Genomic DNA, 12665 nt, shown 5'->3' with positions numbered 1-12665 from the left:
TTTTAGGGTTTGGGTATAGTTTTGATCTTGAATCTTGTAACAGGGTGTTGAGTGGCTGGTTTGCAGGCCACTTGAGGGTGCTAGAGTTTGCAGGGTATCTCAGGTACTAGATTTGTGTCTCTAGGGTGTTACGAGTTCTGTAAAGGTTTGGGAAAAGGTTCAATTCTTTGGTCGAGTTGTGTTCTGTAATCTTGATCAATATAGTGCAGCGAGCTCGCTGGTTTCCCGAGCTCAACATGGACTTAGCTTGCTCAAATTCGAGCAAGTGAACCACGATATAACACTATTCCTTTCTTCTTTCCGAAAACTCAATCTATGGCATTTGTTGTTGAGCCCCTTGTCTCATAACTCTTTAAGGGTTTTTTTGAGAAATTGGGATCTAGTGAGGTGTGAGACTTTGCCCGACAACTTTTTAGAGTGGTAGATTTAGAGCTAAAAAATCTGGAAAACAAGTTGAGGCAGATTGGACATCTTCTTCGCAATGCAGAAGACAAGCAACTGACAGATGAAAGCGTAAAAGAGTGGCTTGACAATCTTCAACACTGGGCTTATGATGCGGAGGACTTACTGGATGAGTTTGCCTACCAAGCTTCGCAATGCAAATTGAAGGCATGCAGAACACCAGGTTAGCTCTAGCAAGGGAATGAGCTGCCTCTCTGCCCCTGGTCCCTTGTTCAATGTCCAAATGGGGTCTGATATCAAAGACATCACTAGCCACTTGGAAAAACTCCAGCTGGAAAGATCAAATGAACATGGATTGCAAGAGATTTCTGGAGGCGCATCAAGTAATTCTGCAGTACTACCAAGACGAGAGCAAAGTTCAAGCGTGCAACCTAAAAATGTTGTTTATGGCAAAAAAGAAAATGAAGCCAAACTAGTTGAAATGGCTCTAAAAAGCGATCAACCACGTGGTGCAAACTTAATTTCTCGTTATTGTAGTTGTCGGCATGGAAGGGATCAGCAAAACGACAATGGCTCGAGCGTTGTACAATCACAAGGAATTGGAAGGTTTCAAGTTTGAGGAAAAAGCATGGTTCTGTGTTTCAGACAATATCATCTTTTGTACTCTTTTCATTCACTATTAATTTTAAATTACGTACAAATAAGAAAGAAAAAAAAAAGTATTATGTATATAGTGTTGAGTAAAATTTAGAGTACACAACTCTAAACTTACTAATGTTGGACCCAAACAAGTAAACAAATTACTTGTATTATATCCACAATTAAAGATAATACAACACTTTTCAAAAACCACTCACAATTTGAAGAGAAATAGAAAACACTTAAAAGAAAACTCACAACTCACACTCAAGACACCACACTCAAACTAAGAATACAAAGACTTAATTTTTGGAGGATAGCTAACCCAAATGCAAGGGAGGGTATTTATAGTCCTCACCATGCAATCTACACCACATAAATACAAAATTAAGAAATAATTCTAACCACACATTATTACCACATTCTATACACTTCTCCTAAAAAATCTCTTTTCTATATCCTTCTACAATTTTCTCTAAAAATATCTTTCTTCCACATTTGTTGAGAAGCTTCTATTTTTTTGGACTAAGATAAAATGGATTGGGCTTTTATTTTGCTTAGGCTGAAATCAAAATATTGGTTAGGTTCTATAATGGGCTGGGGTTGATCTTCAACACTCCCCCTCAACACCAGCTCTCACTATTTTCACTGTGCCGAGTTGACAATGAAACATTTCGAACTTGCCAATGCTCAAGCCTTTTGTGAACAAGTCTGCAACTTGATCATCTGTCTTGATTTGCCTCATCTCAATTTCTTCTTGCAGAACCTTTTCTTTGATAAAATGATAGTGCACTTCAACATGCTTAGTTCTTGCATGAAAGACTGGATTCTCTGCTAAACGAATTGCTGACTAGTTGTCACAGTATAACGGAACTGCATAATCTACTTGTTGATGTAGATTATTCATTAGCTGTATCAACCATGTACTCTCTTGAGCTGCCATTGCCGCTGCTCGATACTCAGTTTCAGTAGTTGATAATGATACTGTCGGCTGTCTCTTGCTACACCAAGAAATTGTTCCAGAACCAAGCTTAAACACATACCTAGTTGTTGATCTCCTGGTGTCATGATCTCCTGCATAGTTAGCATCGCAGTAACCAACTAACTTGCAGTCTTCACCTTTCTTGTACAAAAGACTATAATTAATTGTACTCTTCACATATCTCAGTATTCGTCGAATTGCTTCCAGATGAGGCTTCTTTGGATTTTGCATGTACCGGCTCATCACATTAACTACATAAGAAATGTCAGCTCGAGTCAAGGTTAAGTAGATTAGACTGCCTACCAATTTTCAATACATTGTCACATCTTCCAAATCTTTTCCTTCATTTGCAAATATTTTGGCATTTGGTTCCATCGGCATCGAAATCAGCTTGCATTCAAGCATTCCAAACCTCTTCAAAAAATCTTTGGAATATTTCTACTAACAAAGAAATATTCCTTCTTGTGTGCGATCTACCTCTAGACCAAGGAAGTGCTTGAGCTGTCCAAGTTCCTTCAACTGGAAACGAATTGATAAATTCTCCTTCGTCCGAAGAATTTCTGCCTCATCATCACTGGTTATGATTAAATCATCTATGTACACTAGCACGATAGCTAGCTTTCCTTCATTGGCTTTGACAAACAAGCTGGAATCTGCAGGTGTTACTGAATAACCACTTTGTGTTAGAAATTCAGCAATCTTACCATACCACGCCCTGGGTGCTTGTTTCAACTCGTAAAGTGCTTTCCGCAGCTTACACACATATTCAGGATGATCTTGGCTCTAAAAACCCATTGGTTGGGTCATGTAGATCTCCCGATCCAGCTCTCTATGAAGAAAAGCATTCTTCACATCCATCTGCCATAAATTCCAGTCTTTGTTGGCTGCAAGTGCAAGTAGGACTTGTACAGTTGCAAGTTTCGCCACTAGACTAAACGTTTCATCATAATCTAGTCTGTATTGTTGAGAGAAACCACAAGCTACCAATCGTGCCTTGTACCTCTCAATTGACCCATCTGAACAACGTTTTATCTTATGAACCCACTTACAGGATATGGGTTTCACATCTCTTGGCTTTGGCACCAAATCCCAAGTCTGATTTTGCTGAAGTGTATCGATCTCTTCTTTCATAGCTGTCACCCACTTAGAACTTTGCGATGCTACTTCAAACATCTCAGGTTCTATTATAGTTGCTTCTTCAATTATGGCTGCATTGGCGTACTTGGGATTTGGCCTTCATGTTCTTGTTGACCTTCGGATTTGAGATTGTGGAGTTGATTCTTCCGTTTCACTAGGCCCACTTTCTTCGTTTAGTTGTTGATACATGCCGGTTTGCCAAGGATTATGAGTCACTCTTTGTTCGTCATCGTGGCCGTTTGGATCTTCTTATTCATTTGAACTTGGTTGAAGTTGAACAGTATGCTCCCCCATCTTTTGTTGCAGCTTGTCTTCAAATTCTCTTGAGTCTAGCAACACCTCCTTGTCTATGGACCACCAAGAAGATGCTTCATCGAACACCACATCTCATGAAGTGTAGCATCTTCCACTCGTTGGATCGCAACATTTCCACCCTTTTCTCTGGTTGTCGTATCCCACAAAGATACATTTTAACAGCTTTCTTGTCAAACTTGCTTCGTAAATGATCAGGAACAAATACATAACATACACAGCCAAATACTCAAAAGTAGCTAACTGTAGGTTTCATGTTCCACAGTTTCTCAAAAGGTGAAACAAATCCTAACCTCGGTTGAGGAAGTCTATTGATCACAAAGGCTGCAGTCCTCATTGCTTCAGCCCAAAACCTTCCAAGTACATTCTTTTCATGTAGCATACTCTAACAAATTTCTGCAAGATACCGGTTCTTTTTCTCTGCTACACCATTCTGTTATGGCGTGTTGGCACAAGTTTATTGATGATGTATTCGACATTCCCTTAGGTATTGAGAGAACTCGCTTGAGCTATATTCTCCCCCGTTGTCTGTGCGCAAGCAACGAATCTTCTTTCCCACTTCTCCTTCAGTTGACTCTCTAGACTCTTTAAACTTTGAGAATGTGTCCGATTTTTCTTTAATAAAGAAAACCCACACATACCTTGAAAAATCATCAATGAATGTCACTATGTACCGCATACCGCCAATTAATGGTTGCTTAACGGGCCCGAATAGATCAGAGTGAGCTAGTTCCAATGGTTCTTTTCCTTTAAACTTCAATTCCTCATATGAGAATTGGTGTGTTTTATCATACTGGCATCCCGCACAGACTGTTTCTGTTCGTACGTCAAGTTGAGGAAGTCCCTTTAGTATTGACTTCTTCATCATCACGTTTAGCTTAGAATAGCTAACGTGTCCCAGCCGCATGTGCCACAGGTCTACTGTCTCGTTCCTTCTTGTCTTATCTATATATGCAGACTCTACTGACATCACGTAAACTGACTCCAATCGTCGTCCCTCCATCGTTGGCTTTTCTGAGATCTTGAGGTCTCGAAACACCTTCACATCTTGCGACCCAAATCGTTCCTTCTTGTCTTGTCTACATATGCAGACTCTACTGACATCACGTAAACTAACTCCAATCGTTGTCCCTCCATCGTTGGCTTTTCTGAGATCTTGAGGTCTCGAAACACCTTCACATCTTGCGACCCAAATCGTTCCTTCTTGTCTTGTCTACATATGCAGACTCTACTGACATCACGTAAACTAACTCCAATCGTTGTCCAGCCATCGTTGGCTTTTCTGAGATCTTGAGGTCTTGAAACACCTTCACATCTTGCGGCCCAAACAGGACATAGTGGCCTGATAATGTCAATTGAGCCACAGATAGCAAATTTTTCTTCATTCCTGGAACATGGTAGACATCTTGAAGTTGCACCTGGTTAGGATTATACCGAGGTGTAACTATTGTTTTACCGATATATGTTATCAGTAAGCTTGAGTTGTCGACTGTTACCACCACACGATTTCCCTTGTATTCAGACAGATTTGCAACTTTTGTCTATCACCCATCATATGATTTGAGCAGCCCAAGTCTATGATCCAATCATTCTCGTAGTCAATCCTTCCTGGTATTGCTACCATAAAGGCTAATTCTTCTTCTTCCATAACTAATAACGTTTCGGCATCCCAATCATTTTTGTTATTCTCCTTAGGATTGGAAATAGCAGTATTACTTTCAACATGCTTTTTCTTGGTCCAACAATCTTTCGCCATGTGACCCATATTCCTACAGTTGTAACACTCACCATCGAATTTTCTGTTATTACCGCGATTCTTCGAAGCTCCCCTTGGAGAGAGCCTCCCTTTCCTTGAGGAATTTTCCCTTTGTCACCATCCTTTTTAGATCCACTACCATTGTACCGCTTGAAAGTGCCTTTGCTTTTGCTGGTGTAGAGCGCTTCTTCTTCACCCTTCAGCAAGACTCCTCCTATTTGCTTAGCCATTGCTTCTTAATCAGCCAACAAATTCTTAAACTCAACAAGAGATAGTTGTGTCGGCCATCCTTGTACAGCGGTAACGAACCCTCGATATTCGGGTCTCAAACCATGGATAATTATAATTCTCTTTATCCTAGTTTCCCCAATAGGAGCTGTTGGATCTAATTCTGAAATTTTGTGGCATATCGACTTCACCTTGTGAAAGTACTGGGCAATCGTCATGTCACGTTTCGCCATCGATAGCAGCTTGTTCTTGAGAAGTTGTAGTCTTGTATCATTCTTCTTTGAAAAGAGTGTAACAAAAGTGTCCCATGCTTCCTTTGGTGTTTTGGCATCCCAAATGTGCTCCAACATTTCTTCTTCAATTGTGGTCTTTAAAGCAAACATTGCTTTGTCTGCTTTAATTTTCCACTTTCGTAAGATGTCATTGGCATCTTCTGCCGCCGGTTGTGTAACTTCATCACCACCGACAACCTCCCAAAGGTCATGGCCTTGTAGGTAAGACTCCATACATGTTGCCCACGTGTTGTAGTTTTTGTTGTTGAGCTTCTTGATTCCTCCAACTACTTGAAGGTCACCCATCGTGCCAGCAAGACTTCGACTATACCAAACAAGCTTGACTAACAAACTTGCAGAGTACCAAACTCCTCACGACTCAAGATAACTCCACCAAGAATGATCCCTGACCGTCCCGCTCTGATACCAATTGTTGAGTAAAATTTAGAGTACACAACTCTATACTTACTAATGTTGGGCTCAAAAAAGTAAACAAATTACTTGTATTATATCCACAATAAAAGATACTACAACACTTTTCAAAACCACTCACAATTTGAAGAGAAATACAAACACTCAAAAGAAAGCTCACAACTCACACTCAAGATACCACACTCAAACTAAGAATACAAAGACTTAATTTTTGGAGGATACCTAACCCAAATGCAAGGGAGGGTATTTATAGTCCTCACCATACAATATACACCACATAAATATAAAATTAAGAAATAATTCTAACCACATATTATTACCACATTCTATACACTTCTCCTAAAAAATCTCTTTTCTATATCCTTCTACAATTTTCTCTAAAAATATCTTTCTTCCACATTTGTTGAGAAGCTTCTATTGTTTTGGACTAAGATAAAATGGATTGGGCTGAAATCAAAATTTTGGTTGGGTTCTGTAATGGGCTGGGGTTGATCTTCAACATATAGTCTTTTAACTTACTGTATCTATTCACTATTAATTCTAGCTTGGCTCGTTTAAGTGGTTTCGTCTCCCTTTTTGGCTTATTGAGTTATTGGATGGTTGAATATGAATGCCTTTTCTAGTTTTTCCGTTCACTATTAATTTTAAATATATTATGTATACATGATAATTAATAAGTACTATGTATCTATGAATCTATCCATATATAATATTAGTTATTGAAAGATCTGATGAATACTAAGCAACATATGATCTCCGTCTTTTACTTACCTTGCACTGTCCCAAATTCATTAGCATTCTTTATGCATTCCAATTTTGTGGTTCCTTTATTGGAATCAACTTGCATCATCTCATGATTTTGACTCTAGAGTTGGAAGATTGAACATGATCCATCTATTCACTTCTTTCGCCTTTATCAAATACAGTGAAAATCAAATTATACGATTCAAGACAAACGAGCATATATTATAGAGGCTCAACCACAAATGCCAATTTCTCAAACAACCCCTTAAAGAGTTTAGAGGCAACAGGCTCAACGACAAATGCTATGGATTCAGTTATGGGAAAGAAGAAACGAATTGGGATATTGTCACAAGTAAAGAAAAATGAGTTTGAGCGAAAGCAAAGAGAATTTGGTTACTTTTCTAGGAGAATAATCCTGAAAATTGAATTCAATTACAAGAAGTGGGGGATTAATAGTTCTAAACTTTTTGACGAATACATTAAAAGCAAATAAATGTGGAAACTAAAGCACAATTAAGAATCTTAAGAAAAGGATGAGACACAATGACATGCTTGATATTATTTTTATATGTGTACTGTAGTATTTGGTAAATTATACATATCTCTAGTATTTAAATAACTTAATTCGGTCTTAATTAAAATATTCATGGCATGCTTGATATTATTTTTATATGTATACTGTAATATTTAGTAAATTATTTGTGATGTTGGAAAGACAGATACAAATGAATGCAATTTTTTATTTTTTCTCTCATCTTTGTCTGATATATTGGTGTAGGCAATAGGGTAGCGGACCACTCTGAAAATTTACATGGCAACGCGCACAAGGATACTATGATTTCTTCAAAACAAGATGCAATGGTTGGAAACATTGCAGGTATTGTTTACAAACAGAGATCATATTTGATGTGGCAAACAAATAAATAAATATAGAAAGATTTTTCACATCTTTCATGTTGATGTTTGGCTCAAATCATATATACTCAAGTTTCTCCAGATGATGGAGTGGGTGGAAGCAAAAGAGGTATATATTGACAAAATGATTTCATTGTTTCAACAAACTAACATACACGCGCACATAATAAATTCAGACTTCATTCCATTAAGTAGTTCAATCGAAAGTGTAATTCATTTTCATAATATATGTCTAAAAATTCTTACATGCCGCAATTAATGACATGACGCAAGGGTTGATGTGATTGACCCGGAATTGACAGAATTTGATGTTGAAGAGGTAATAAAGAAGCAAGATACACATGATTTGTCAGCTCCCAAATCTTCCAATAGTGGAAGCCCACTCGGAGAGGACGGGGAGTCATATCATGGCCATGCAGATGGATTTGTCATTTACCAGGAAGAGGATGAGAAGGTCATAAAAATGCAAAATTTTACTCATCATTGAATTTGTCCCAGCTGCAAGTCTTGTATTACTATAGTTTACCTTTGTTTCAAAACAGCGAAGAGTTGCAGTAATATTTCTCTTGGTTGTACCCTGGTGAAACTTAAAGAATATTAAAATAATAAATTTTTTAAACTTCTAAATCTATTATATAATATTCAGAATTATTTTTTATTTAAAAAAACTAATTTATTCTAATAAATAATTTTGATTTTCTAATGTCTCAACATTTTTTTTTAAGAATTCTTTTATACCATTTTTTTCTATCTTTTCGCACACTTTTACTTTATTTTGTAAATTCTTAAATTCATAACAAGTCTACTCTTCTTAACAATTTTTAAGAATTTTTTCAGCTCTCTCAAGAAAGAATTTCTAGTTCCACACATGCAGCGATTGGTGGACGCAATCAGGCAACAGTAAACTAAACCCAACAAAACGTCATACAGCAGCATCATGGTTCAGCTTTTTAATTCCTAGAGTTATGTAATATATATAACTGTAGATAAATAAGTTCCTAATGGACTGATCTATATTATCAAGGGTTTGGCCAATATATGCCATATGAACCTCTAACCTTAACTATTTTGTTGAATTTAATTTGCTGTCAATGTTGGATGTAACGATCAGAATAGGAAATGAAACTGCTAGAGCAAAGGATATTGGCCCTGGTCTTATTTTATACCAACAAACAAGAAAGCAGGCAAATATATAGCTCCTTATTAATGATTATAGATCAGCATATACATTCAAAAGTACTATTAAGCCGAGATATTCCTTAAAATCCAAGATGACATATCCTGTGAACACATATTTACTGACACATGCATATATATGATTCAATGTAGGTATGACGTATCTCTTGTATTTAAATAACTTAATTCGATCTCAATTAAAATATTCATGGCATACTTGATATTATTTTTACTGTAATATTTGGTAAATTACTTGTTATGTTGGAAAGACGGATAATGAATGCAATTTTTTTTTTTCTCTCATCTTTGTTTGATATATTGGTGTAGGCAATAGGGTAGCGGGCCACTCTGAAACTTTATATGGTAACACGCACAAGGATACTATGATTTCTTCAAAACAAGATGATGCAATGGTTGGAAACATTACAGGTATTGTTTACAAAAAGAGATCATAGTTGATGTGGCAAACAAATAAATAAATATAGAAAGATTTTTCACATCTTTCATGTTGATGTTTGGCTCAAATCATATATACTCAAGTTTCTCCAGATGATGGAGTGGTTGGAAGCAAAAGAGGTATATATTGACAAAATGATTTCATTCCTTCAACAAACTAACATACACGCGCACAAAATAAATTCAGACTTCATTCTATTAAGTAGTTCAATAGAAAGTGTAATTCATTTTCATAATATATGTCTAAAAATTCTTACATGTCACAATTAATGACATGACGCAGGGGTTGATGTGATTGACCCGGAATTGAAATTTGACGTTGAGGAGGTAATAAAGAAGCAACATACACATGATTTAATTTATCCCATGTCCGAGTCTGTACTACCAGAACCCAGTTAGATGTTCGTGATGACACTGAACCTCTAATCGACGAAAGAGAAACTGAAGAAGATGTGTATTTCAGGTGCCTATCAAGCTTCAGCTTTTTCTTTCCTACAGGTATGTTATATTATTATTATTATTTTTTATATATATTATCAAGGGTTTTGAGGCAAATACCAAGAGCTTAATTATTTTTATTGAATTTAATTTGCAGTCAATTTTGAAAATAAAGATGGGGATAGGAAGGAAGAGGCAGCCGGGAATGAAAGTGCTGGAGCAAATGCATATTGGCCCTCGTCTATTTTTATGCCAATCACCAACAAGAAAACAGGTAAATATATAGCTTGCTCCTTATTAAGGATTACAGATCAGCATATATATTACGTTGAGAATTAATTATTCATTAAAATCCAAGATGATATTATATTATTATGTGCATGTGAACAGATGTTTCCTGTAACTGATAATTAACATACATGATACATATGTATGACAAATCGCTAGTATTTAAACAAGTTACTAATTCCTTCAAAACAGAAACAAGATGATGCAATGGTTGGAAACATCACAGGCATTCACAAACTGAGATCATCTAATCTATATTTGATGGTGCAAGCACATTATAACATAAATATTATTTTTCTCATTTTGATGTTGATGTTTGGCTAAAAGTTGGAGGAGCTCTCACCATGACAAGTTCCATTGATACATTAACTTCTTATTTTTTTTAGAATTAAGCTATTCAATCTTGAGATATTCATGGCATAATTGCGATTAGTATATTTAATATACTATTGGGTAACCACTTGTGATGAATATACATGTCATGCTACGGATACAAATTCTCTAAAAATTATTGCATGTCACAATGACATTATTTATAATGACATGATGCAGGAGGTGATGTTATTTTACAAGTGGCGCCTGAACCTGGGTGTACTACGGGAGTTGAAACTAGAGAAGGCCAGAGATGGGATATCTTAAAGAGTATTGTTTATGTTGGTTTAGTGGAATCAATTACAAGTTTAGGAGTAGTGTCTTCTGCAGCAGGTGCTGGTGCCACCACATGTGAGTCTTCACTTCCAACACAAACATTTTATTAGATGAATGCAATTGATTTTATCTTAAATAATTAATGTGTTAATTATTTACTAATTAATTATATTGATCTTGGGTTATTGCAGTGAGCATTTTGGCTTTGGGACTGGTAAATTTGATAGCTGGACTTTTAATCTTTTGTCACAATGTGAGTTTATGTCCATGTCCTCGTTGGTTTACTATTTTTAGCTAGATACCATTTCTGGAATTTGATTATTTTGTTAAACGTAGAATTGGAACCCCTCAAGGTATATGATCATTTGTTGTCATATGTCATAGTTTTGATAAATGTTTTAAGCCCTCATATATTTCTAAACGTGGAACTTATAGTGAGGTTTAATTTATATACAGCTTAGAGAAATGAAAAATGAGCAATATCAAAAACTACTTGGACGAAGAGGAAACCTCCCACTTCATGCAAGCTTAGCAGTCATATCCTTCCTCTTCTTTGGGTTGCTCCCACCTATTATCTATGGTTTCTCATTTCGTGAAAGTGACAATACAGACCTCAAACTAGAAGCTGTTCTTGGTGTGTTGCAACATGAGACCAAAACCAAAACAAAATATGCAGTATTCAATCCAAGCAACCACAAATTTACAGCAATAATCAATAAAGCAAATAATGACAGAAAAATAAAGAACACTAGATTTATAGTGGTTTGGTAATCTATTAGATTACCTACATCCATTCTTCAGGGCAAAAGAAAAGTATTTACTATGAGATATGAGAAACCTTACAGAGATTAGGCTCACCTCTTTTCCAAAAGGCACAACCCGAGAAAAACCCCTCTGATTTACATCTGTACACCCAGATGCTCTCACCACTCACACATCATCAAATAGGTAGAATTAGTGACAAATTTATACAACAAAGAAAGGTAAAACAGATAGGACAGCTAAGACCTACCACCACCGTTTGATTCCATCGACGTTCTTCTGATTTCCAGCACAGCAAATTCTAACAATTTTCTCTCTCTGTTAACCAAGAGAGAAAGATCAAGAATGAGATGCGCAAAACCTAATTCGAATTAGGTTTATTGAAGATACCAGAAAGACAGAAATGCCCCTTAAGTCTTTAACAATTAACTTTGACCACCCAAGGTAAAAGTTGACTTCCACATATGTACATATCAATTGCCACATCACAACAAATCTCCACCTTGGCATTTGATCTTCTCCCTTTTGTACTGCCCTGGAAAATTCCTCTAGTTTTCTTCAATATGTAGAAGGCTCTTAAAGAGCTTTAACTTATCCAAAGTCGCTGACTTAGTGAACATATATGCTGGGTTCTCCCTTCCAGGAATTTTCTCCACCTTAATAACTTTATCTTCAATCAGATTTATGATGAAATGCAACCTAACATCAATGTGTTTTGACCTCTCATGAAAAACCTAATTTTTGCACAGAAAGATTGCACTTTGACTGTCACTCTTGATTGGAACTTGTTGTTGAAACAGTCCCATCTCATCAAGCATTCCCCTGAGCCACATTGCCTCCTTGACTGCCTCTGTAATTGCAACATACTCTGCTTCCGTGGTAGACAAATTTACAATAGCCTGCAAATAACTTTCCAGCAAATCAGATTATTCCAAATGGTAAAACAAAAACCAGTCATGGATTTCCTATTGTCTACATTTCCAGCATAATTAGCATCCACACATCCCATGATGGGATTCTCTTGAATTTGCCCTCTACTGTAAACAATACCAGTGGACAGTGTACCCCTCACATAGCA

General features: G+C 36.6%; 1 protein-coding gene across 1 annotated transcript; it reads right to left on the bottom strand.

Moving 5' to 3' along the window:
• Positions 1-5464: 5464 nt before the first annotated feature.
• LOC116145883 lies at positions 5465-6034 on the bottom strand. The gene has a single exon (XM_031431318.1). It carries the CDS (start codon positions 6032-6034, stop codon positions 5465-5467), a length of 570 nt encoding a protein of 189 aa, XP_031287178.1.
• Positions 6035-12665: the final 6631 nt, after the last annotated feature.

The sequence above is a fragment of the Pistacia vera genome, unplaced genomic scaffold (genome assembly GCF_008641045.1).
Source record: "Pistacia vera cultivar Batoury unplaced genomic scaffold, PisVer_v2 Contig469, whole genome shotgun sequence".
Classification (NCBI taxonomy): domain Eukaryota; kingdom Viridiplantae; phylum Streptophyta; class Magnoliopsida; order Sapindales; family Anacardiaceae; genus Pistacia; species Pistacia vera.
This window is presented reverse-complemented; position numbering and strand designations above follow the sequence as displayed.